Source organism: Gymnogyps californianus, chromosome 25 (genome assembly GCF_018139145.2).
Source record: "Gymnogyps californianus isolate 813 chromosome 25, ASM1813914v2, whole genome shotgun sequence".
Taxonomy (NCBI): Eukaryota; Metazoa; Chordata; class Aves; order Accipitriformes; family Cathartidae; genus Gymnogyps; species Gymnogyps californianus.
The window spans coordinates 3,610,184-3,636,673 of NC_059495.1; the positions used below are offsets into that span (position 1 = coordinate 3,610,184).

The 26,490-nt window shown below is 50.2% G+C and overlaps 1 protein-coding gene across 2 annotated transcripts in view; it reads left to right on the forward strand.

Annotated features, from left to right (window-relative positions):
* Positions 1–26,490, forward strand: part of GRIK4 (glutamate ionotropic receptor kainate type subunit 4) — a 137,754-nt gene that overhangs the window by 101,862 nt on the left and 9,402 nt on the right. For both annotated transcript variants that reach the window (XM_050911076.1, XM_050911078.1), the window contains exons 10-13: positions 7,205–7,312; positions 8,353–8,556; positions 17,653–17,766; positions 25,708–25,817. In XM_050911076.1, coding sequence (XP_050767033.1) covers positions 7,205–7,312; positions 8,353–8,556; positions 17,653–17,766; positions 25,708–25,817 — 536 coding nt within the window. The remainder of the gene's footprint in view (positions 1–7,204; positions 7,313–8,352; positions 8,557–17,652; positions 17,767–25,707; positions 25,818–26,490) is intronic.

Here is a 26,490-nt window from a genome sequence, read left to right on the forward strand (position 1 = left end):
AATGCCCTTTTAATCACTTCCCAAACCCATCGTACTCAGAGCAAAAGTGACAGATCCAAGCCCATCTGCATTAATAAGAGCAAGCATTCAGCTGGAGCAAAGGAAGCAAATGCTGTAAATCTCACTATGACAGCTATGTTTCTGATGTGTTTAAATGTGGCAGGGAGTTCACATTAAACGCACAGGTCCTCTTGGAGCAGTGCTTCTCCCAGAGTTCCACAGAGAGCTCTGACTGCAGCCTAATCTGCCCTGAGACAAAAGTCTCAGCTCTTCTCCAAAAACCCGGTCTGACAGGAGAAAACCTTTTTTGACCTATTGCAACAGCTCAGTAAATAAGCAGCTTTGTTTCAGAGGTACCCAGGAAAGCTGCCCTGGGACTAAGCTTTTCAAATTTCCCATCGGAGAGCAGTGGTGATAAATCACTTCCAGTCGCAGTAACAAGGTGCTGGAAGGATGGGGCAGTCCCTCGGTGTGCGCAGCTGCCTGCTGGGAGCCTGTGGTGGCTGCAAGCCCTCTCCTGTCAGAAACCCACCGGGGAGGAGTTAGTCTTCTTAAAACTGCTCTGTATGCCTGCAGCAGCCTTTCCGCCGTCCGCTCTCCCCTTCTCAGGCAAGCCCCTCTCAGGGGTCTTGCCTGACTGATAGCAATGCCTGGAGGGGTGTTAGGGCCCCTTGCAGGCTACAAGAGTTTGTCGAGATGTGCCCAGCTGGGAAGGGCATCCCTGGACAGAGCTGTGAAACCTGGACAGGGTCCTGCCTGATCTTGCCCACCCCTCTTGGTCACTGCAAAGGGAAGCCGAAGACCACTCTGCTGTGCCATAGTTAGTTATTTTCTTCTCACCGGCGCGGCTTCTTGTAATAAAAATGACTAAATAAATCATTAGAAATCATTTAATTAAACCCACCGTGAGGGAACGGGGTAAGGAACAGACATTCACATCCTGGAGACAATCTTGTTCCCAAGGGTTGTATTAACTGATTTGCTCAGGCTCTTGTTTGAAACACTTCTATTCCCTGCTTAGTTTTAATCAAGCTCATGCTCTCTGCCCATTGCTCTCTTTCTCTCTTTCCCTCTCTCTCTTTCCCTCTCCCTCTCTCTCTCCTTCTATCTATCAAAGCCACAGGGACTTCCAGCTCATCAGCTTTGATAGAGAATTCACCGAATTTTGAAGCTGATCCAGCCAGGGAACAAATTAGAGACACTTAGATTTTCTAACTTGCTGTTGCTTTTGGGCAAGGAGAGACAGGGCTTTTTGACATCCAATTTTTAACACATTTATGTAACGCACCAAACGTGTCTTTTCCTGATTTAGCTTAACTAGTGGAAATTTTCCCTAGCCATATGAGAGCTAGAGCTCTCTGTTCATAGGATGCGCGATAAAGCACAGACTCATTAATGTGTTGGTGATCCATAGATCTGACAAAGACTGAGTTTGTAAATGTCATCTTTTTATTTTTTCCTTTTCTTTCCCCCTTAAAAAACATTGCAGCGCACCCCTCTGGTTTCAGCGTAGTGATTTGCAGTAAACCAAGAGCTAAGATTTGGCATCTTAACAGGAGAAGGGAATGAAGAGGGGCTGTCATTTATATGGCCCCAGGGAAGGCAAGTGTGCAGAGGAGAGGCAGGGTGGGTAGGGGAAGCTGCTGTCGGGGCTGGAGCCCCACCGTGTCCCCAGCTCTGCCTGTGACCCTTTGCTCTCGCTTGGTCCTAGGTGCGGCCAATTAGTTGCCGTTTAGCTAAAGGCTCTGCTGGTGTCCTGAGACAGAGCAGTGGAAGTGATGCGGGTGTCTAATTGGTATGTTGATGAGATACAGATGAGTTACCAGCCGATAGCTCTGAGACCCTCTGCAATCCCCGCCACATCAAACCTTTTTAACTTAGAAGCGGCTAATCAGTCTCGATGGGACTTGTTCCTCTTTAGCTGTTACCCCAGCAAGAGTTCAGGGACGGATTCTGCCAAGAGCTGAATGTCTTTTGCCCCCCAGGACCCGGCAAACTCGTTGCATGCCACCATCAGGTCCTGCCTGGGCTATGCCAGGTGTCAATCATGTTGTCTGAAGGGGAAGTCTGGGGAGGAAGGGGATCACGGGGATTGCTGCATGGCCTCATGGGTGGGTTGTGTGCGTGTCTCGTGGTTGTACAGGTTTTAATAGTTGGTGCTCTCTGTGTCGCATGCTAACTTCTGTGGAGGAAGCTTTTGCCTGCTTGCCTTGCTGGCATCAGTCTTCCAGTAGTGTCCTTCAGGAGTGCCAACCATGTGGCAGACCTGTGCAGTGTCCTCTGAGGGCTTTCCTTCATTTGTTTGTTTTATTCCCTTTTCCCCCCCCAGACACCCCCAAATTCCCTCCCCTTCGGGCCAATGAAGGCACCATGTACCAAGTACCTACTTAATTGTATCTCCTCCTGGCACAGTGTCTTTCCCGTTGGTGCCGACAAGGCTTTCCAAATGCAGGCTTGATGAGAGAAGATAGCATTTTGCACTTCTTCCTTTTACTGGGGAGACGGAGGAAGGGGAGGTGGCAAATGCAAGCTGTAGGACAGTGCTTGCTAATCAGAGCCCAGAAGGTATCTGGGTTTGCTGCAGTGGCAGTCCCCTGCCTGTTTTAAGACACCAGTATTCAGGTCTGGCTTTACCTTAATTTTTAGCTGGGGAGTGGGGGTGGTAAGTACCTGTGATGCCTCTGAAGCTTATGGAGAGGTCTTGCTATGTCATCTCTCCCTGCCACCAGCTGCCATTCAGGCCTGCGGGGCACTGAGCAGAAGACTTCATTAAAATCATTAGTTTGAGTGGTATTTTGTCATCTTGCGCCACAAGGAGCTTGAAAGCCCAGGCATAGTTAACGTGGCTGCGTCTGAACAGAGGAGCTGAAGGATTGAAGGAGCGAGCTGGGAATGCCCCACGTGCATCGCGTTAGCCACTGGTGATTTTCTACGGAGATGAGAAATCTTTAAGCGTCGCCGATGCAAATAACACCTTTTGCAGAGCAGCTTTTTTGAGGGACCTTGCCTGCCTGTGGGGATGGAGCAGTGTCACGCGCAATGGCACTTCCTTACTTATTCCAAGCTCGAGGCTCTTTGGGCTGGTTCGCACTGAAACTGTGTTTTTGCTCCCTGCCTATAACGAGGACATATAACGAGACAGACCTCCTGCCTCGAGACTCTTGCAGGCGTTGCAGGCAGGACGGGCAGAGCGGGGCTGGCTCTCCTCACGGCGGAGGCAGAGGGCTGAGCACAGGGGGGCGCTGGGAGGTGCAGAGATGACGCCGCAGGGGTCTGCAGTGGGACCACACAGCCTGAGGACATGGAGGGAGCTTTCTCCATCCAGGCCACGGGCTGTCACCTGTCATCAGGTCGTATAATCCCTCTCACAAAGGCATCGAGCTCCAGCTTGCAGCCAGGTGGTTGTGTTGCCCTTGCTGCTCTTCTGGGAAAGGTATGCCATCAATTCAGCTCCTCTGATCATTAGAAACCCTCTTCTAATTTTCAGCCTGTTTATTTCTGGCTGGTTTATATCATTTAATTTTGTGCCAACGCTATCATTTTAGCTTCAAAAGCTGTTCTACCTCTTTGCTATGGACCTCCTCCACCTGCTGTATTTATACAGACCAATCATACTGCTACTAAAACATTCCAAGTCCTAAAAACTCTTTAAGTCCTAGTCCAGAGCCTTAACAACAGGTTCGTCTTATCCATGTCCGTGTAGAGCATTTGGTTGTTTTCTAACACATTTTGCAGATGAATATGTTTTCTGTTTTTCAGAGGCTCTTTATATGTAGATAGAGATGATTAAAATCACCTTGACATCCATCTTGCAAGAGGAGGAGAGATCTGACGATCCCAGACATCCTCTGACACATCACACTTCAGAAACAGCGAACAGTGTGAGGAGTCAGTTAGTGGCTTTATCATACTGCGAGGGGGACAGTGGTGAGCTGGAACAAGCCAGGATGGGGTGGGAGTACCCCAGCACATGGGAGTGTTTGGCTTTGGTGCTGTGTTAAAAGCAAGGTCAAACCCACTGTGCTGTCAGAGGAGGCGGCAGTCAATTAGTCTCAGTATGCCAGCAGGGGAGGGACAAATTTGAGAACAGTGAGGGCTGTTAAAATTAAAGTTAATCTGTCACTAATCTCTGGTTGTGAAATCTGGGAGAAAAAAAATTAGGCAATGTTTATGACTGATCACTCGCTCAGAGGCGCAATTGCTGCAGAGGGTCTGTTGTTCAGCAGTCACAGGAAAAGGCAAGCACCCTTGTGCAGCGTTGGGGAATACAGCCGGGATAAATCCATCCCATCACACCGATGCAGACCCTGCGCAGGCCAGTTAAAGCTGTGCTTCAAGGACTCCCTGTCCATGAAGTACACTGTAAATCTCCCAGTTGGGGACTGTTGTTCCCAGAGATGAGTCCGGCACTACAGCGTCACCGTGATGCTATGAGCTTGATGGTAATTAAGTCACAACAAGCTGTCAAGAGAACAGGATGCCCAAGATCTGCTCCCAGCCTGCTCTGACACACCGTCACTGGGCCTCCATCTCCCTGTCTGTCAGGTGAAGCTAATAACCCCCCAGTGCCTCTCCTGTTGGTGGCGAGCCTCTGAGAGTTAATGCTTCCAACGCATTCAGAGGTCCTTGCCATGACAGGTGCTTTTAGCAGAGCATTATTAATGTTGGCAAAGGGGCTGGGCTGACAGCTCAGAGGAATAATCTGTGTTGTGTTATCCGCAGACTAAACAAGGCCCCCCTGGGGACTCAGCTGGCTCTGCCGGCGCTGCTGCATCCCGGTGCCTCAACTCCAGCTGGGGAGGAGAGCAGACATGCACGTGACTGTCCTTTGCTTTCCTTGCCTGCTTTCCTTCTGCAGAGCCATCGAGTGTAAGCTGTCCTGTTTGCACTTCGCACTGCTCCTTGTGCCTAGAGATGAGGAGGCTGGATTTGGGACTCCTCGCGGATGGCCGCTTTTGTAATGGCTTGTCAGTCGCTTGGGCCGGATTTGCACCGACAGCCAGGAGAAGAAAGGACTTGGCCCTTTCCTCAATGTCCAGAGCGATTCAGTGTGCCGACAGTGTAGCAGCATGGCTGCAGTTTCAGGTTGTGTTTGGCTCAGATGCACGAGCTGGGAAGTGACTCTGAAGTCCTCAAGCCATCAGTCATGCCAGAGGCAAAGCACTGCCAAGAAAAGGGACTGAGCGCATGGAGTCAATCCTGGGGCGGTGTAAATCGGCGTGCCTCCCATTCATTTCCATGGCAGTGCACCCGCCTGGCCCGTAGCTCTGCGTCGCCTTCCACCCACCTCTTTGAACATAATAAGATTACTCTCTGACAGAAGAGAAATCGATTTGTTCCTACTACCCTGACAACCGTGGCACAGCGAAAGGATAACCTGCCTTAGACCGACAGCGCCCGAGACAACTCGTGTCAGTGCGAGGGAACCGGGAATGGATTTGCTCTGGCACCATGACTACGGAGGACACCCCTGCACTTTGGGGTCACCCACTACCTCTTAGGGCTGCAGCAGCTCGATTCAGTGGTGTCAGAGGACTTAAGCTGTGGCCAGCAATCCAGCATGCAGAGGGCTGGGACCTGATGGGAGCAGACAGGCTTTGCAGGAGAAAAAGGAGAGAGAAGGGGTCTCAGAGGGAGCTCCCGGTCTATCCATGAGAAAAAACAGAGGCTCTTTTAGGGAGCATGAGAGAGCAAGAGCCTAATTTGCATACTCTGAACGAGGTGCTGGAGGTGCTGATCTCCCTGCCCAGAGCTCTGAGGGAGGGAGATTAGGCTTTTGAAGTTAAAATTAGGTTTTGTTGAATATTCCTCCCCCTGGCTGAAGGCAGCGGCTGGTTGCCTTGCATCACAGCTGAGTCACGATGTCCTCCCAAGTGCTGGGGGACTGGTCCCCACCACTGGTGGTGGGAATTAGGTTTGCTGCAGCGACACTGATGCTTGGATGGGTGAATAAGGCTGTCCGTAGAGCTGTTGGGTGTGATGAGCCTGAATCAAAGGGTTTGGAGGTACTTAATCATAGTAGTTGGCATCCATTATAGCAGATAGAGGAGATAAGTCACAGTGCAGCACCACTGGGAACGTGGCTTCATTTCACCACCTGCCGCCAAGGTGGAGCTGCTGGTCAGGGCTGGAAGGCGTCTGCCCCGTGTCGGCACTGCTGCTCTGGGATTGCAATGGAAGCTGTGATGCTGTGATACTCCCTGTGAAGTGGCATTTTCCTCCGAGGAACTCACAGTGCCTATACCAGCCTTTAACTAATGACAGTGATGCTCACAGGAGGACAGCGGGAGGTTTTGCTTGCTTTCAGGCAGATGAAACCTTTGTTCCAAGTTACAGAGACAGCGTAAGGCAGAACAGGAGTTGGAGGCAGGAACCCCATCTCCCCATTTCTGGGCTTTCACTGTGAAATTGTGAGACTTCAGCACTTCCTGAAGTTCTTCCGAGCCGTGTCTGTAACACACGGCGCCCATGTGAAGAGCTCAGTGTCATCAAATCTGGGTGTAGCGCTGGCCCTGCAGTGCATGCTGGTGGTTGGGTGTCACTGCGGGATGGTGCAGCTGAGCCAAACCCTGGCTATAGCGTTGCCTTTCTGGCAGCCTCCCGTGAAGCACGTCTGTGCCCTTTAGGAGTTGACCTCCAGAGAACTCAGGAGGTGAAGGGGTCAGCCAAAATGCACCAGGTTGAGAGCGACAACCAAGTCTTCATCCTGCGTCCATGACCTAGCTGCCATGCCTTAGTGTGAGGGAAGGCAGAGGCTCCCAGCCGCACCGCGCTGGGAGGGATGAGCTTTCAAGTTTGGCTGCATGGGGACTGCTGGGTAAGATGGACCCGTCTTGGTGGCATTTGGGGACAACGCAGAAGGCTGCTTGGCTGCCATGAGCCCCAGGGAGCTGCCTGCCACACGGCTTTCTCCTGGTGCAGGGCTTTGCTGCAGCTGCAGGGAGGACACGTGGGAAAGCAGCGCCCACCATGAGCAGGGACAGGTTTTTGGCGTTGCCGCGCAGGTGGGGGTGTGCCAGTGCCGTGCACCAGTGGGTTAATCTCTCTGCCGGCCCGTTGTGAGGGTGCATTGTAAAGGTAATGGAGCATTCATAAACACGTCTTACAGGGCCAGCTTGATGGTTGTCAGTCACCGGAGCCATATGGCGGGTGCGTACAGTAATTTGCCCTGTAAATTCCCTTATTGTGCTGTTTATCTCTCCAGATTGGCCACTGGCACGTTTCTGAAGGACTCAGCATGGACAACAGGATCTTCTCCTCCAACATATCAGACAGTCTGTTCAACACCACACTCATTGTCACCACCATCCTGGTAAGTGAGGGGGTCACCTACAGTTCCCATTAGCTCTTCGCCAGCCCAACGCTTAGGGGTGTCAATCAGCTAGAATATTATTCCCTCTTCCTACCCCCCTCGGCCCCCAGCATGCAGCATTGCACACTGATTTCATAAAGAACAGACGATCAAATCTCTAATTACAGCACTGAGGACAATTCATGACAGTGTAATTAAACTCAAGTTGATGTTTCATATGGAAATTATATTTGATGAGTTCAGAAGCAGCTGGGGAGAGGGCTGGGATGGGGATAAGTTGCCATTTTACATTCATCTCTGAATGATGTTCTTGTTTTGCATACAGCTGGTAAGTTGGAGGGGACAGTTGTCCCTTCTACCCATAAAATTACTGAAATTGGCCAAGATGGGTTCAACTTCTATGAACCAAGATTTCACATCTACAGGCACCACTGTCCTTATTCAACAAATTCCCCTTCCATGTGCTGCCTGTTCCATGATTTTTTCCAGTACCTCTGCTCCTTCCTTAAAGACACTCAAAATCCTGAAGAACTCTGGGCACTATTTCCTCATGTCCCACAAAGTTTGTTGAAAAGGGGGACAAACTGGAGAAGTGGCTATATGCCAAGAGCGGCTGGGATCTGTATGTACTGCCATAACTCGGAGCAGTCACTGGGCTGCTCTGGCATATGCCAGTTGGAAACAGCCCCCAAAGCATGATCCCTTAGCTCTGCTTCATATCCTAAACTCGGAGAAATCTGCTGCACCTCCAGCACATCCCTGACACAGCAGGGGCCAATGAATACCAGTGTAGAAAGAGCTCTGCTAGCTTTACATCACCTGGGTTCCCAAGCCATCAAGCCAGCTTTCCGTATCTCTCCTCATACCCTGGTCAAGAGGGATATATCGGGATGGGAGGTTGGCCTGGGTGCCCCTTATATGAGCCTCTGCCATCCCGGCGCTGCCAGGGAGCCCACTGCCCTCTCTGCCTCGTGCTCGGCGCCGTGCTGGTGGGACGCCTCGGCTAAGATGGGAATGACAGCTGCCCAGTTTCAATGCAGGAAAACCCTTACTTAATGCTGAAGTGGAACCATCAGGAGCTGGAAGGCAACGACCGCTACGAGGGCTTCTGCGTGGACATGCTGAAGGAGCTGGCAGAGATCCTGCGTTTCAACTATAAGATCCACCTTGTTGGCGATGGTGTGTATGGAGTCCCTGAGGCAAATGGCACGTGGACAGGGATGGTCGGGGAGCTGATTGCTCGGGTAAGTGAATTAGCTGCTCTTTTTAACTGTGCTGTAGTGGGACTTGGCAATGAAAAGCTCTGATGCTTTATTAAGTGCTCCAGGATGATAAGGATGGATGGGGGTTTTAGTCTATTTGTGAGACTTTGACCAGAGGACCTCCATTTAATGTGTTCTCCCACTGGCAAATGTATTTGTTGTGTTGATGTGACAGCGTGCAAAGTAGTCAGAGCAGGAGTCAGGGCCCTGGGCGCTCTCAGGGGAGCTTGCTTTGTTGGAAGGGAGGCCTGGACTCCAGGGTCCCTGCGTAAGAGCTCGATACAGGATGGATTATTTTTTTTCCCCAGTGGAAAAATTAATGAAAACTTGAAACAGGAAAATATGCAGGCTCTGGCAGGGGTTGGTAGAAGCTGAAGAAAACTTACAAAACCACGCTGTTTGGGAGGGAAGCAAGTAAGAGTCGTATGTCTGCCCAGAAAAGTTTTGGCAGATTCATTTCAGATCCTTAACTTCGAGTATTGTTTTTGGAGAAGAATATTTTTTGTTTGCTTGAAGTGCATGGATCGAGATCTTTTCACAGCTCTGCTTTGCGGTGTTGCTGCACAGCAGCTAGACTGAAAGCTGAATGCTTTTGTTGGGTTTGACAACAATTCTGCGTATGTGTGTGCTCAGTCAGCCTGTACCCCCCTCCCTGCTCTTTGTTTTCCTCTGCAGCTAAAGGTAGTCCTTCCTCAGGGATCCTGAAGCTTAACTACAGTTCATGAAATGCTCTGAGATCTTTAGTAAAATAGGCTTAGCCAAAGCTAAAATTAAGATTGATGTTATTTAAACCAATACTTCCTCGCTCACCGATTTCTACCCTGCCTTGTTATTATTGAAGCGCCTGTGAGAACCCAGTGACAGTTTCTCAGCTGGTGGCAAATCCGCAGTGAGGTGTATTTATGATAATCCACACCACTGTGTGAGAGGAGCCCCTGAGCCACCCCATCATTATCCTCACAACAGTGGCACGTCCTCCTGCAAAGCAGAGGAACAAGGGCCCGAATCCGTCCCCTATGGCTCCAGGCAGGGGTCTGGGGCTCCTGCCACAGCTTTCCTCCCGGCTGCGGGAGACGAGTGACCATCTCTAGAAGATGCCCACCAGCATCTGTCTGCTTCTTCCCCGGATGGCAAAGAGGACCTGGCTGACACTAATCCTACCTTAGGAGCTTCAACTGAGTGTCTAAAGTCAGGTGGGACAACTCTAGGTCTAAAAGATTTGCTGAGGGTCAGGGACAGGGCACGGTACGGACTGGAGATCCCTCCTGAACTAGTGCCCTGTCTCCTGGGTCGCCCTTCCCCAGCGGAGCGATAGCTCTCGATGCCAGCTGAGATCCCACCTCCGTCTGCTTCTTCTAAAGAGCCTTCTGTACGGTTGTTTGCAAATGCTCTGGGCTATTGGCATAGTTTTTATACATATCTCTGTGTGTGTGTGTGTGTGTGTATATATACACACACACACAATTACAGTTCTGCAATGTTTCTTTTGGGAGGCAAGAAGGAAGGCACAGAGAGCAGCGTGTGATCTATGCAAACAAAGGAAGGGAACAGCCATCAAATTTTTGGCCTAGTAACCTTGGCAGTGCCTCTCCATTAAATGGGAGCTTCTGGAGGGTTGTTTTTCTTTAGTGATAGGTGTTTTAACTTCATCTTCACGTAGAAACCATTTGTTTCTTCTGCGACTCGAGCCTTATTTAGGAGGATTTTTACTACTTCTTCAGCAGGGCAGAGCTGGCAAAGCCTGTGTGAGGCTGAATCAAAAATTGGAGAAGAGAAAAAGCTTTCTCTGCTTTGTTCTTCCTAGACCCTTTAGAGTCTTTGTAACGGTTTCAGCGAGTTTTTGATCAGTCCCAGGGACTGGCATTTTGGATCAGGTCAGCCAGGGCAGAGCTGGCTGTGTGCATGCTGTTGTGTTTATTCAGGGCTGCTTGGGACATTGCTTTTTGAGGTCATTTCACCACCCAAGGGGTTCCTCTCCTTCCTTGACAGTCAGCTCCCAAGGGGGTTTGTCCTTGGTTCTAGCCCCTTGTTCATCCCCTATCCTACTTCAGGACCACTCGAAGCAGAAGAGCCAGCAGATCCTATGTTGGGTGCACACATTCCTCTTTCAGTGGATTTATCCCTTGGGCACTTTTCTCCGTACAGCCTTTAGCACAGAGAGGGGGTCAGTTGGGACACAAACCTGTCGCAGGGGTCAAAACTTCCCAAATCCTACACAAAATAAAAGCTCTGCACCTGTCTCTTTGTGCAGTGCTGTATTATTGTGGAAAGTGATTCCTCCTTGACCCTGATCAGCTGTCAGAAAGTAAGGTTTGACTCACATGCACTTAGTGTGCAGGACCAGAAGGGCAGAAAATTATCCAGCTCCATGCAATACCTTTCCAGTATTTTTTTTTTTTTTCTCTGTAATCCACCTGTGGCACTGAATCTCCTCAGAGCAACTATAGGCTACATGGGAAAAGTGTTTCATTTTATTGCTTCTAAATTAACCAGCTATTGATTTATTCTTAAGTGCTGAAAAATCTATTACAGCTAATTGTGCACTATGATATGATTGAGAAGGATGCTATATAAACATAAATTTGTTGTTGACCCAAATTCACCAGTACATATCTTATCGACCTGCTCACAAAACTAATTAAGAGCTGAGGAAGAGGAGGACTGAGATGGCTTGGGGGATTAGTGGAAGAGCTGTAGAGACTCCTGTGTCTAGGTCAGCAATCTGACTCGTCGTCAGATCAGGAAACTTGTACACTTTGTTATCAGCCGATGGAGATTTGACTTGGGAGAAATCACTTGGAAGGACTCGAGCCCATTCTTTAGTGAACGATGTCACAAACTCAGAAAACACCAAGCTAATTGGTCCCTCTGTGCATGCAGGGCAGGGAGCCTGAACACCCCACTCATTCCTTGAGTGAGCAGGGGAGTAAAGCTGCTCTCCGGCCAGGGCAGATTTCCACTGTTAGCCTTGCGGGCTCTGGCACAGATGACTGCAGTCTTCAGCAGTTCAGTTGACACCATACACGTGTGCTATCCATTACAAGCAAACAAGGGGGAACAGCAAATCTTCCCATCTCCTATTTTTTGGTGTCAGAGCCTTAGGGGACAATAGGGCTGGAAGAATTACATTTTGCTCCTTCCCGCTGCGGTACAGTCTCTGGCTCAGAATCCCTGACGGTTGTCTGGTCTTCCCTTTCTCTCTCTCTCCAGCGCATCCTTGAGCTGAAATGAATTTGCTAGTCTGATACAAGCCAACGAATGTATTTTCACGGCAATGTGACAGCCTTCTCCTTGTTCCGACACGCCTGCATTTGCTGTCTTGGTAGTGTAGTGCCGTGGTGGCTGTGCTCAGTGCCTGTACATTGGCTCACAGCAAGCTGTTGGTGCTCAGCTCCCTTGCTCCTCCCTGAGGAGATGGGCTTGTGTCTGAGAGATCCCTCAGCAACAGTTTCTGAATTTACCCATCTTGGGAATGCCCCCAGGGAATAGAGCTGAGGTAACAGGAGATGGTGTGGTTGGTTTTGCCAGGAAGCTTTGCTGGCAGGAATCTGATTCTGCAGTTTTGTTAAAAGACCTCCCAGAAACCTCCCTCTGATGCAGCCGGGATCAGTACCCTGGCTGGCTGGGTACCAGCGCTAGGTGACCGTCCCCTCTGCAGAGGACCTATCCTGCTCACCTGCAGCAGGGTGCAGGGGACAGGAAGGACAAAGCAGCCCCGGCAGGAGCACACTTTGTGCAGACTGGCCGTGTGTTTTGTGCAGCCTGTATCAGCTGCCCACAGCAGATCCATGAGTGTTTCCAGGGCAAGCATATTTGGGCGAGGCTGGTGCTGCTGTAGAAGGTGCCTCAGGGTGCATGGAGTGAGGAGGGGGTGATTGGGGACAGCAAGCTCCTGCTCTCACCCGCGCAGGATCATTTGGGGAGTGAGATGTTGTGGAATAATGCTAGACCTTTGGCATCTGTGTCAGTGGTCTGAATCTGGCTGGGATCAGTGGTGATCAAAGCTCTTTTTAAAGTGAGGGAGATGAAGCTGTCCATCTTGTGGAAGCGTCTGGCCTCAGGAGCGGCAACACCAAGAGCTGAAAGGACCTTAAAACTTTGGGGTGATGGTTTTTCCAGCTTTCTTGCCGGTGACCAGGCGGTGCTTTACAATCAGAGGCCCTCTCCCTTCAACTGCTCCAAAGATGGGGAATGGCAGGAAGGGGAAAGGAGGGAGAAGATATTTCAAAATTGGCAGAGTCCTGCTCTCCGCTCGGCAGTGGGTGTTGGTGTTCAGCGAGAAAAGCTGTGCGTGGGTGAAGGGAGGGAGGGGGAGTCTGTTTGCATACTATCGCGCTGGCAAGTGTGACATGGGGGGCTCGAGAGAGTGGGGAGCGAGGGAGAGTGGGGAAGCGAGGAGGCGTGGGTTGTTGAGCAAACACAGCGAGGGTATGGGCAGAGAGGTTTGCATCGCGCTGCTGATTTTGCTAAAATCACACGCAAGATGGTGGGTGTGGTGTGAGCTGGTTAGGTCTCGCTGCTGTTCCCTGTGGGCTTTGGGTCCCCGTTGCTGGTGCTTCACCTTAGCTGGCTTTTGCCACGGGCATGGTGAACACCTGGCACGGACTTTTTCCTCCCACCCCTAGAGATAGTCCAGGTGAAGAAAGATGGGTGAAGGCAGATTTGAGGCTGACATCTGCACTGATTGTTGGTCAGCCCATCCCTGACTGTGGCTTAAACGGAGGGCTGCAGCCTCCAGGGTTTTCAGGCTGTCACTTTTCATATCGCAGAATTCATGCACGTCCTTAAAGAAACCCCAAGCACTGGTTTTGAGTGACCCTCATCTGGCCCTGCTTTTAAATGCAAGAATATGCATCCGGGCGCACAACCTGGCTGCTGCTTGTTCCATCGGGAGGAGCTGCACAACCCGAAATAGCTCCTGTCAAATCAGATGGGCAGGTGGAGCAGAAGCAATGAGTACATTGATCCGGCGGCCGAGCCGTACCTGTCATGCCACGGGACAGATCTGCAGATGCAGAGAGACTGCTCTGTCATTGCTGTGGCGGTGCGGGAGCCGCTGCCCAGGTGAGCAGGCTGCAGCCAAACTGCCGTGCAGCGGCTGCTGCTTATTTCACAGAGTTGCACAGAATAGCAGAAGGACCTCTGGAGATCATCCAGTCCAACCCCTGCGCAAGGCAGGGTCACCTCCAGCCTGGTGCTTGGCACCACATCTGGACAGGTTTCCAGTGGGGCAAGCATCTGCAGCAGCAGTGCAGATGCTGACAGGTCTGCAATGGTGGTAATAGCTGGCAGTCAGGTGGGTCCTGAAGGTTGAACACTGATTTCAGCTTTCTAGAAGGCCCTCTAAGCACGGGGGCAGTGTAAGAAATAGCTTTCTCTGACCTTGGCCACGCTGTCAGTGCTCTGTGGGCAGCGCTGGTGAGAATGACGCTCTCATGTGCACACAGGGGATGTAGCATCCAAGGTGCTGTTCAAGTCAGGGACTCCTGCTCCTGGAAGAAATCCCAGCCTTTTGCTCCCAGAGCTGTCCTTCAGGCTTGTTTTCCGTGTGTTTGACACAGAGACAGCCCAAAGGCTTACACCACTTGGACTTTCTCACTGTGTCTTGTTTCCTTAGCTTGACAGGAGGTTGTGAATCGCTGTGGGGCCGGAGCAGGGCCAGTCTCCCAGCCAGTACCCCATGCTGCAGGAGGCTTTGGCGGGATCCTCTCCGCCTGGGCTGAGGGCTGACGTCAGGCCCCATTCATCACCATTAGCGCCGAGATGAGCCTTGTCAGCATCCGCAGCGAGGAGGCGGCTGCCTCCTCCGGACTGGCAGTCCCTGCAATTTGCTTCCTAAGGCTGCTTAATTGTTGTTCCTCTTCAGGAGCCCGGCTCAGCCCCCGTGTTTAACATCCTTTCCAGTGGCAGCGTGAGCCTGTCTGCTAATGCAGGCAGATCCCACTGTTAATGCCAGGTATAGTGGTGGCAGCTCATGCTTTTATCTCAGACACCAGCCCACCTGGGCTTCCTCTCGCCTAGCGAGAGTTTGGCCTTGTTTAAGCAGTGTTTTGTTAAAGAAGTGTCTGTCTCTACTCCCAAAATGCTCTGGGTCTTTTTCTAAGCCTATTTCACGCTGACATTTATAGCTGCAACTGTGCTGGAAGGATGAAAATCAAGCAGTGTTTTGCCCCCTCTTCCCCCCATCCTTTGCCTCCTGTTTTCCCTTTCCCCAGGGCCCAGTGGCGGACAGAGTGCAGAAGCACAAAGCAAAATCCATTTCTTCCCCAGTGCATTGTTTAGCCTATAAAATGCCAACTCCTACCTGTGCTTGGGTGGGGAGGGCTGGAGAGTGCTCAGGTTTGCAGAGCTCCTCTGTAACTAAGATATGCTGACCTCAGTGAATCATAAGAAGTTTTACGAACATCAGGAAACAAAATCGAAAGCATGAAATGGATGATATTCAGGCAGAGAATATATTGCATGCCATTCCCAGATCAAAGTTTATTGCTGTCAGAAATCAGCTCTTAACTTGCATGACTTCTGAGCCTACAGAGAGAGAGAGAGAGTCTTTGACAGAGCACAGCCCCAGCTAAAGCCGCAAGGAGTCGGGTCTCTGCTGCAGGGAGCTGTGGCACAGGAGAAAGCAGATGTGCATGTGCGCAGGTTAGAGCAAGCTGCGAGCTACTGTAGCTCTGATGCCGGCAAAAGTCCTGAAAGGACAGAAGTTGACCAGGCAGGGAATGAGCGGAAGGAAATGAACTCTAATGGAATGGCAGGACCCTCTGGAGATGAGAGAAGGGACCTGGGCACAAAACCTGTGTGCCCGGGGAAGGCAGCTCTGCTGTGCTGAGTTTCTGCTCCATAGGCAAAGGGAGGGGGATGGATTTGCATTATATTTTGTGTAGGGAAGAGCAGCTTTCAAGATGTTGCTGCCTACATGATCTGGAAGGGTCCCAAAGGACAATAGTTGGGGGAATAACTGGAGTGCACAAAGTTCCCTGATGGCTTACACATCCCACCCCTGAGACAGTGGGGGCAGGCGAGGGATGGTTTACCCTTAGCTGGGTAAACCTGGGGGCCACGCTGCTCCTTTCAGCAGCGCCTTTATCTTGGCCCCTGGATGGGAATGGAAATGTCCTTAGAGCTTTTGCATGAAGCACCTTTGATGTGGCATATTTACCATCTATTTAGTCTACAACTTTGCTGGTAGAATTGTATTCAGTTTGGAGAACTGGGAGAAGAAATCCATTGTTAGAATAAGCTGTGTCTTCACGAGGGGCTTTGCTAGGAGAGCTCTTCCCAGGACAACAGTACCTGCAAACCCTTTTACGTATAAACAAGAGAGGTTTAGGAAGCTTTAGGCTTTTCTTGCAGATAAAATTCATCACATGCCATGTTCCACAGATGAACGGGTCCCATCTTAGTAATCTGCTGGTGTTTACATAGGGCTCAACTGCTCACGCACCACGTTGTGATTATTGGTGCCTTTTAAAAACCCTGTGGGTAAATGGCTAGGCAGAAATTCTGCCTAGCTCATAATTCATTCCAGCCGGAACCTCCTAGGAATCTGTAATAGCTGCTTGGAAACCATTGCAAAAATCTGGCACTGGGCTTGTCCAATAAAGCAGTCCTGCATGGACTGTGAAATGGACTGTGAAATATCACCTTCTTCATGACCCCCCTTACTGGGCACGCTTGCAGATCACCTTGTCTTTCTTTTCCCTTTCCTTCATCCTGCAGGCTCCAGCAGTGCTGCTCTTCCCTCTTGTAAATCCAACCTTTCACTGGCCCTTCCTCCCCGCCTGCCTTTAAGCGGGCAAGTCTGTTGCGGGGGGGAAGACCCCCCGGCAAAGCTCTGCCAGGAGGTGATTAGTCCTCTTTCTCTTAAGGAAAATGATGCAAGAGCAGCAGGGTCAGAGAGCATGGTAAGAGTGGTGCACCCACAAATTTGGCTGTGTGTGGTGCATTTACAACTAGCGCATGGATCCAGGGAGATAAGCTCCATATTTTACTTGGTCTTTGGGCCTGATGGTGCCTTGACTTCTGCACAGACTTTATGAAACTTAGGGACAACAAGTGCAAATAGCTTTTCTTTTCCCTCCCTTCTGTTTTTCCACTTGTATAATCATCATCCTGCAAAGGAGGCAAACAAATGTATAAGGGAATGGAGGAGGTTTCATTTTTACAGAAAGCAATTACAGACATTAAAAGAGCTGTAGTAATAAAAATAATATTTAAAATTCAAATCCCTTATCTGCATTACAAGGATATTAACATTGGAAGAAATTCCCTCCCCCCCCCCCCCCCCCCCCCCCCCCCCCCCCGATCTCATTTGCTTTGCAAGTCAATCTGGAAATTTTTATGCCAGTCCTCTGAATTTTTTGGAGACTGATCTGCAATTTTGGAAGTCTGGGGTTGGCAGACTTGTAAACTTCATGACTCAGGGTACGGGGGTAATGATGCTGCTTTGTTATGCTTTCCTACCTATAGCGCTTGCAAGTAACAGTCTTGTCCGGAAGGGGACAGCTGTGTTCAACAGGGGCTTCAGAAGGAGGAGGTTGTATCTTCTTTAGATCAATATAATATTTATTGTCTTGATGGCTCCTGTTTTGCCAGGTCTTAAAGCATTCAACGAATAGAAATGGCAATCAGGCTGTGAGCACTTGGGGGCAGGGGCTGCCGTTTTGTTTGCTCTTAGTACAGCTCCTAGCACAGCGGGCTCCCCGCTGGGAGCTTTGTGCTTGTCCAACCTGTAAGTATAGAGATAAAAACACCCAGCTGAGGAAAGGAAAAACGAGGAGAATGGTCTGGAGTACAACGTGAGTTAAACTTTGGAGTGTGTTTGAGCAGGGCTTATGTGAAACCCACCTGGGGAGAGGGGTGCGGGAGCACAGTCCAAGCTGGTGGACGTCACCAGCAAAGCTCCTGCGGTTTCCACAGAGCCTGGGTTTTGCCCCGCAGCAAATGCACCATGTCCCAGAAAGGTCCTCCAGGAGCGGGTGTCGTGTGGCCCCGGGCATGGCTCTGCTGCTTCCCCTGCCCCGCACCTTTCCCAGGCTCAGGGTCCTGATCTTCTCTGCTATCCTTTCTCTCCAGAAAGCCGATTTGGCCGTGGCGGGGCTGACCATTACTGCGGAGCGGGAGAAGGTGATTGATTTCTCTAAGCCGTTCATGACTTTGGGAATTAGCATTCTCTACCGAGTTCATATGGTAAGAGACTTATTTTATAACCGTTTATGTCCCTCCATTATTTGCATGCGAACATGCCTAGTTATAGAAGAAAAATGAATGACTCATAAAAATATTTTGGTTTCTTATTTAAACTCAAATGTGCTCGACCTTTATTTCCTTCTTTTCTCTTTCTGCCTTGTGTCAGCTTTGTGGATTCGATTCCCATTGTTCAAACCCCCAGCCCTGTTGGCTCCCCTTCCCCATCCTCCCCGGGCACGTGATGCTTCCTGGCATGGTGGGGGGCCGTTAGCAGAGCCCTGCCAGATCTGTGCTACCAGGGCAAGTGTGGGCAGATGTCAGCTTGTCTGGTTCTGCTTCAGTCCCAGCGAAATCCATAGGATGGCTTTAGTGTGGCTTTGAGCCCGCTGTGGCGAGATGTGCTAAGGGCAGGCTAGGCTGGACGGGTGCAGCAGCCCAGCTGCTGGCTGGCTCCACAACTGCAGCAAACCTGGCTTGGAGTCACCATCCACTTGCACTTAGTGGTGAGACTGCCTGGGAGGCTGGCTAGGACATCTATGGGTGCACCTAGTTGGTGTCGGGGCCCAAACGCCCTAATCTCAGCCGTGTTCCCAGCCTCTGTGGTGTGTAGCCTTGCTGCCTTCTCACATCTGAGAATAGTATGAGGCCAGGAAGATATCTGGGATTGCTTTCATTGCTGTGACCTCCTGTAAATGCTCTACACACAGATCAGTCCTCTGCTTTCTTAGCCACAGGCAGGAAAAGGCAAAAAATGGCACTCCTCGAGTGGCCCAGGGCACTGCCCCGGGGCAGGCAAGGCGGCAGGCTGAACTCCACCATGGGCAATTAGCTCCTTGCCCTGTGTCAGCTCTGTTTCTCTGCTCTCAGCCCTTCTCATTTGCCTCCTCTCAGTTGTTCACCCTAAAGATCAGCAGGCCCTGCAGCCCAAGGAAGGCTCCTTACTCTCAGGGTGCTCCCTGCCTTGCACGGGTGCTCTCAGACCCCCTTGCTTCTGCATTGGCCAGGGAGGAGCAAGAAGGGAGGCGTGCTGTTGTTTAACAACTAGCTCTGGTTGTCGCTCCGCTGCATTCAATAATCTTTTGCAACTCCGGCGGCAGCAGCAGCATGGTTTCGAGCAGCCGCTCGAAAGGCAGGTCAGGCATTACATGGTGGCTGTTTAGCAATACGCATGCCTGTGGCTTGGTGCAGAGCAGCTGTGAATCTGCCCAGGGGATTCACATGTGCAAGCATGTACGTGGCGTTGTGTCATGTCTTTGCTTAGACAACACTTGTTGTCTTAAATTCTCGTAGATTCTCTTGCATTCCCATTTTTTGTTGTTCTAGCTTCTTCCTGAAGCTCAGGAGAGGACAGTGTTTCCCCAGCTATGCCCACATAGGCCAGGCAAAGTCCCCAGTTCCCTGGTGTCACAGGAGGCAAGCTCTGGCAGCCAGGTCCTTTGCAACAGGATGTCTTATTATTCCCAATCTGCATTTTGGAAATGTGCTCTGTACAGTGCCGAGTGTGATGCAAATTACAGTCTTGGTTTCCCATCAGCTCAACAATAGCAGCCAAAAGGACAAAACAATTAAGGCTGCCTCTCCCAGCCCCCCTCTCCGTTCGGAAGGCTGTTAAGGATGCAGCGTTTGGTACGAACATAAACAAACTTGCTCATACATCTCTCTGTGCTGAGTGGTTCCTGCCAAGAACAAACAAGGAATTAAAATCTAGTTAAAATTCTGTTTCCTCTGCTACATGCAGAATTTAGGATCAATGACTTAACTGATCAAAAAGGGTCAAGCTCCTGGAAATCAGATGTAACTGTCCCTTCCCTGCTACACTTGCTTTTTCACACCACCAGCTGCCCCATCGATCCAGGAGGCGTTTCTGCCAGCATCTCTTGGCTGGGATTATAATCAAGTTTCTTGCTTTCTCGCATGCATTTTTAAAGTTTGGGGATTGAGTACCATGCATGCTCTGCCTCCAATTTACACCATAACCTTCAGCAAGCCCCTTAACGAGGCATCATTCCCTGAACAGCGTGAGGCTGATGTCGCTCCCTCCAGAGGAAACACAGGAATATTGGTGCAGGGTTTGCATGTGATCTGCTCTATAAGTACCAGGCATTTGCTGCTGCCTCTGTGCAAGCTCGATATAAATGTGTCTGACACATCTACTTAGAGTGTAAGTTCTTCAGGGCAGGGACCATCTGCTGCTTGCGCTGGTACCAGAGTAACGCAACACAGCCATGTTCCAGCCTGCCCTTCAGGCGTTTACCAAACTGAACAGGATTAATAATTACAGTCTTAAAAAGTGTTTGGCAAATAGTCCCCTGCCGTCAGTCAGGACTTGGTCTTCAGCTGCCTGACGAAGGACCCAGGTAGGACTTTGAGTAGGGGAGCTGCCCAGTGACCCAGGCAGGCTTGCAAGGGAGATGCAGAGCATCTACCAGGTCAGGTCACCCTGCAGTGAGCCCTGCTTTGCTGCATCGAGGCTGTGAGGAGCGATGGCAGGGGCAGCCTGGGCTCCTGCCCTCCCCAGAAGCAGGGAGGTCTCCCCAGCAGGGAAGCTCAGAGCCCTCCCTTCCCTCTCCAGCACTTGGCCCCTCTTTGTCCAGACCTTTCCTGCTTAGCTAGAGGAGAGTGTCTGAGAGCTGTGTGGCAATTAACTTATTAAACTGATAAATATTTATTTAACAAGGAAAGGAAAGATAGCTAATTGCTCTGTTTTCCTTTAAGGATGTGGTTTGCAGAGCAGCAGAAGGCAGCCCCACAGCCCCATCTGCTCCTATCCCCTCCTCTCCCTTCCCTTCCCCGCCCCACCAAACATCTCTGCAATGTCAAAAATTGCAGCTGATGTGTGTTAATCACAGCGCAGATCAGACGTAGCCTAATAAATAACCACAAATAAATCTCTTGCTGAGGAGTTGCCTCCATGCCCTGGTCTCCTCCCAATGTGATGACATTTTATTTTAATTTCCATGTAACTCCAGTGGCAAGTGATTTCTCCCCCCTTTCTCCTCCCCACCCGCCAACCCAGCCACCACAGTGTGTGTGTCTCTTATCACACATAACCAAAGATGGCAGCTTTAAATGGGGCTGTCATTTTTCTCAATTTCACTTGTTGTGATATAATCAAGTATGGATTTCTGACACAGGGACTCTAATAGGCTTTCTGACTTGCAGGCTGCTAAGAGAAAAGGCTTGCTTTGTTTTATTGTATTCCCATTCTGACCAGCTGGTGGGACCTGTGGAAGGCAGGAGATAGATGACGAGTCCTGAGTAGTCACTCTGCTTGGCAGAGGGCTGAAATCAGGTGCCCAGTGCCATTGCTGCACAGAGGGATGTTGAAAGTCGGGTTTATTTGTAGCGTACACATGCTTTTGCTCACATACCTGCCTCTATGGCAGGGAACGAGGGACTAGCTGGCACATGATTCTGGCTCATCAGCTCTGAAAGTCCTTACTGTGCTCTACCTTAAGATGAGAAAATGTAGATTTAGTGAGTACACTGGAATAGCTGAGTTTAGGCCAAGTGAACTGAGGCTTTTAAAGTGTTTCTACTTGATTGCTGCAGAAGACACGAAATGGGGAAGGACCAAATGAATAGCTCCTTAATTCCAGCCAGAGGAGGCTTGGCAGCCAAGGCAGAGGAGCTGAGAGGAGCGGAGCACCCCTCCTGACAAGCCGTGCTGCTCTGCCAGCAAGCCTCCCGCTTCACTGAAGCAGGAATGGGAGCAACCGCTGGCCCCAGGTGTGCCCAGGACCATGGTACACATTGGCCTGTCAGTTGTGGACTATCTGGTGATCCCACATGAGGCTCAGGATTCACAGCAGCCTGTGCTTGGGTTTTGCTTATTGACTCCAGAGAAAGGACCCTGGAGAGGGAGGGATCTGGATCTGCACCTGGATCAGACATGATCATCCTAGAACATACATGCTTTGTTTTGGTGAGACCAAATGCACTGCAGTTATACCTAGCACACATCAATGTTTCTGCCTTTCCAGGCTGAGTTTTCTTGGTTTCCTTCTGACTTACAGAGGCAGAAGAGAGTTTTCTTGCCTGCCTTTTTTAGGGACAAACGTCGATGAGAAATGACACAGGTAGGGCTGACTCTTTCTGCGAGAAGGAACAGGCAAGCGCTGGGGTCCTTTCAGACTCTGTGTGTGTGTGTGTGTGTGTGTCTGCAGGGCAGGCAGGGAGTTGTAAGGTCTCTTACGGACCTGAACACAGACAAATCCAGGACCATGCCATATCGCTCCGCTCCTCCTCCTCTTCTCGGATGTCCTGCACGTTCAGGCTCTTCGGTCACCAGTATCTGCCCAGAAAACTGGTTCTCTCTGGCTGAAAATGAAGACTTCCAAGAACAACTGAGGAGGGTAAATGAATCTCTCCTGCTTCCATCTGAGGATTTGCAGGAGGCCTTCATCAATTATTGGACATTTTGAACATTTCTATTCCCGGAAAAATAGCTCTTCCAATTAACAAAGCTGTATTGAGACTGGCTAAAAATATCTGACAGACTCCAGATATTGTCATTCCCATCTTCAAAACAGACAGATAAGAGAGTTTGTGCCCTCCGTGGGAACAGAATATCTTTATTCTTATCCACAACTGTGAATGAAAAGAATATGTAGCAGCAGCCTGAAAATGACTGTAGCTGAAAAGATCCAGAACTACTACTACTGTAAAGTCACAGGAGAGAGTTATTGCCAAGCCTGAGACTTAAAGCTTCCAACACAATTTCCTTAATGAGCGTAATTTATTGACAAACTGCCCCAGAAACATAGAGAAGACATCAAGGCCTTAATTACAGAAGGGAACTTGGTTACAGGAGCATCTCACGAGGGAGCCTCAGCCAAGGCACCGCCAGCGCCTGGGAGTTTCCTGCCAGCTCTGGGATGCCGGGGAGGGATAAGCCACCCGGAACGATCTTCTGCTTGAGAAGCTCCAGTTTGCTTGGCCGAGGGCAGATGGGGCCCTTCACACCTTGCAGGTGCCCATTGCCTCATTTCATTCCTGAGTGTGCAAACACCTGTGGAAGAAGAGAGGCAGCTGAGCCAGTTTAGCCCTCGATGAAAAAGGGAGCCAGGGGCCTGTGGGGCATCCAGGAAAGCCATGCAGGCGCTAAAGAGAAGAGCTTTGACATTGCCTACCTTTGGCTTCCTGTTGGCATCAAGAAGTCCGTGATCATCTGGATGGGATCAGCGAGAATTGCAGAGGGGAGTGCACCTTGGAGCCTGCAGACTCGTGAGATGGTCTCACCTCTCTGAACTAGGGAGAGGAGCTCCAGCAAGGTGAGCAAAGGATGTCACTGGAACTGTGAGTCTCTCCAGGATGCTGGGACTGTAGTTTCCAGCAGTGTCTCTGGCTCTGAAGGCCCTTGGTTTGGGCCCAGATGCTGGCTATAGCAGTCATTTGTCCCTCTCTGGGTTTCTGGGAAGAATATAAGGAAAAGCAGAACACAGCAGCAATTGACCAAAAAAGGGAAAGGACAAAAGAAGAACGTAGTATCTTTCACTGTTTGTACTTCACCTGCTTGTACCAAGCACAGTAAGATAACCCGGTATGGAAGGGAGACCTTGTCTTAAAGAGAGACGCTGGAATTATACCCTGGTGAACCTGAACTTTTTCTTGGGAAGTGATTTTAAAGTAACCTGAAAATGGATGCAGGAAGGTCTGAACCACGGATTCTTAACTCATCTATTTGTTAAAAGGCTTAACAAGCCAGATTCTCTAAAAATGCTAATGTAGATCCCAAGCTCAAGCTCATCTTGTCCTTAAGGATACAGGGATAGGATGTTATGGTGTGGTGGTCCCTTATGTCATGCAGAGCAGACTTTGCTGTAGAAGGTTTCTGAGATGTTACAGTCTCCGCTGGTGACTGGAGCTGAGAATATCACAGTATCCTAGATATTTTAGTAGAGGAAGATTGTTGTGCAACACCTATTGCCTTTTCTAGCAGCAACTTAGTCTTCAGAAGAACTACCAAGGTCATGTGAAATTCAGATTTTGCTTAAGATTAGGAATCCTTCAGTAGTAAAACAGTGTTTTTTAATGGAAATGGAATTTAAAGTGCTGGTCTGAGTCTGGGGAAGGAGAAAAAAAAAAAGCAGCTATGTTTCCTGGGGACTTTTGTGAAAACAGAAAATTATTCACTGCCTTTGGATTAAGCACAGCTCTAAAATATCAGGACTCTGGTCTTTGATGGTTCTGGGTTTGCTATGGCAATTGAAGTTAGGTGTTTTTTATTACCAGCTATTATTAGTTTATGTGGTGTCACAGACGGGCAGGGTAAGGCAGTGGACTAGGGAAAAATGAGGCCTCTGTGTGTCAAAGATGATCCCTGGCAGCAGCTTTTGTGTAAAGCGAGCAACCTACAGCGGAGCAGCTGCCGTGCTGCAAGTGCTGGGAAACGGCTGCTGGAGTGAGCTGCATTGAGCAAACAGTGATAGATGTTTTCAGCACGCAACAGAGCAAGGTGCCAGTAAGAAATATGCTGACAGCCTGGCCGAGATGTGATAAAAGGCTGTTTCCACTCTGACTTTACAGTAAAAGCGTTCGCGGGAGCTCTGACTCATGGGCAGCTTCCTGGTTACAGGTGCTTGGGGAAACTGTAGAGCTTGAGGTTTTGCGATGCCAGGACTGACTTTGTGGTTTGGGGCAGAACATACAGGCTCCTGTGAGCTGAGGGCTCATATTCCCACAGGATTAATGCAAGCCTTTAGCCCTGCATTGGGAGTTGCATGCTTTTGGTGGCAGTCTTTCAGAGGAGACGGTAAGGAAAGAAGATGCCTGAGGTAGACGAGCATTGCCCAAACACTTGCAGCGTTCAGGATGGAGGGAGAGGTGTGTCAGGGGTGCACAGTGCTGAAACAAAGCGCTTTCTGCTCCACATGGATATTATAAATTGCACAGAGAGCAAGAGCACTTCTTTAGTCCTGTGGCTTGTGCTCTATTTTCACCTCTTCCCCTTGTCCCCCACGGTGGCGCTGAGTGTGCTTGGAGGTAAATTAGCGGCTGCTCTTTCCACCCTGGAGGAGGCTGTGTTGCAGAGGAGCTGCACACGCAGAGCTGGTGGTGGCAGGAGAAGTACGCTCACCAAAATGGGTTTGAGAAACTTCTCCTAGAAATTAATCCTCCTTTTGCACAAATTTTGCTACATTTGACAAGATTTCAGTGGTGGCAGTGTCCTTGTGAAAGTTTAAGGTACTTTGAGAGAAGATCAGCCTGCTTTTTCTAGGAGTGAGGCCTTACTTTTCAAGGAAAGGTGGTTTGCTGAGAAAAAACAGGAAATTCTGACGCATCCTGGAGATAAAAATATCGTGTTCCCTGAGATAAAAGCAATAATTTTATTGAGTTTTGTCGAGAAGAAGCATTTCAAGGCTGGAAAAAGAAAACCAGAAATATTGCAACCATCTCTTTTGTTCTTTTTCTGCACAAAAATATTTTCTCCCCTCTCTGCTTCGTGCAAAGGATCCCACCCACCTCCGAGCTCCACTGTGCTCTCCCAGGGGAGCCCCCTCCTGCCCAGCAAGCGTGGTGTGCAGCCTGCTGGGGTGGACAAGGGCTCCAGATGGGGACTCCCCCCGGGAGGCCCTGCAGGCAAGGGGTGCAGCACACCCTACCACGGGGAGGGCAGAGCGCTGCGATTGTCTCGATTTTTCTATCGATTCACCTCTTTCTTTGCCTGGAGGAACAAAAGTGGTTGAGGTGGGGAGAAGAATAGTCTTAGGAGATGAATTCCAGCAGGGAGATGCTGCAGGACTCGGTCATTTGTTGCATTTGCTGTCACCTGTTTCCCCTGCAAGGCTTTTGCAAAGCCCTGTTTACTTTATTTCCCTTCTGTTGCTCCCATCCATTGTCGGCACCGGGGCAGGTGTGTTTCTTTCTGTTGTTTTCAGAATGGACTATTTAATTTGTAGAAGTACAAGCAGGTCAAACTCCTTTTTGTTTCCCTTCCAGGGCCGCAAACCTGGCTACTTCTCATTCCTGGATCCCTTTTCCCCTGGCGTCTGGCTCTTCATGCTGCTCGCCTACCTGGCTGTCAGCTGCGTCCTCTTCTTGGTTGCTCGGTAATGTGACTGGCGGTGCCTTTTCCTTCCTCGCGGTGCCATCTAGCGTCACGCTCCCAGACCCGTGGGGGGATGCGTGGTGAGGGGCTGGGCAGGGGGACACGGGGACATCCCCCAGACCACCAGTGTGGAGGGGGCAGTAAGGAGAGCAGAAGCATCCCAGCCTCTTGCCTTCCGCCAGCTGAGGACTGGGGCTTTGCCGCTGAGTGCCCATGCAGGCACGTCGACGATGCATATGGAAGCCCCGGGATGGCTGTTGGCATGGCTGTGACAAGGCGGGCAGCAGCAGCGTGCCACAATTCAGGAGCGTGCTTGGCCACAGCGGTGGGTGCCGGCGCCAAGAGCGGCACGGGAAGGGTGGGAGGAGGTTTGGGAGTAGGGCTGGTGCTGTGCAAATGGTGCTGCTCCCTGTAGATGCTTGATCTGCAACAGATAAACCAATGACTTGTCTTGAACAGGAAGGGTGGAGGCTGGCAGGTACTGGCAAATGCATTCAGAGATATTCACGCAAATTCCAGTAGTGACGTTTGGTTCCTCTGGCCCTGTAAAACCCAGTGTGTACAGAAAAAGAAAGTTCATTAATATCTTTCAACAGCCTCTTGGTTGATGTGCAGAGCCTCACTTGACAGCTCTCAGTTCCGTTTCCCTATGACTAATTTAAATCAGCCTTAAA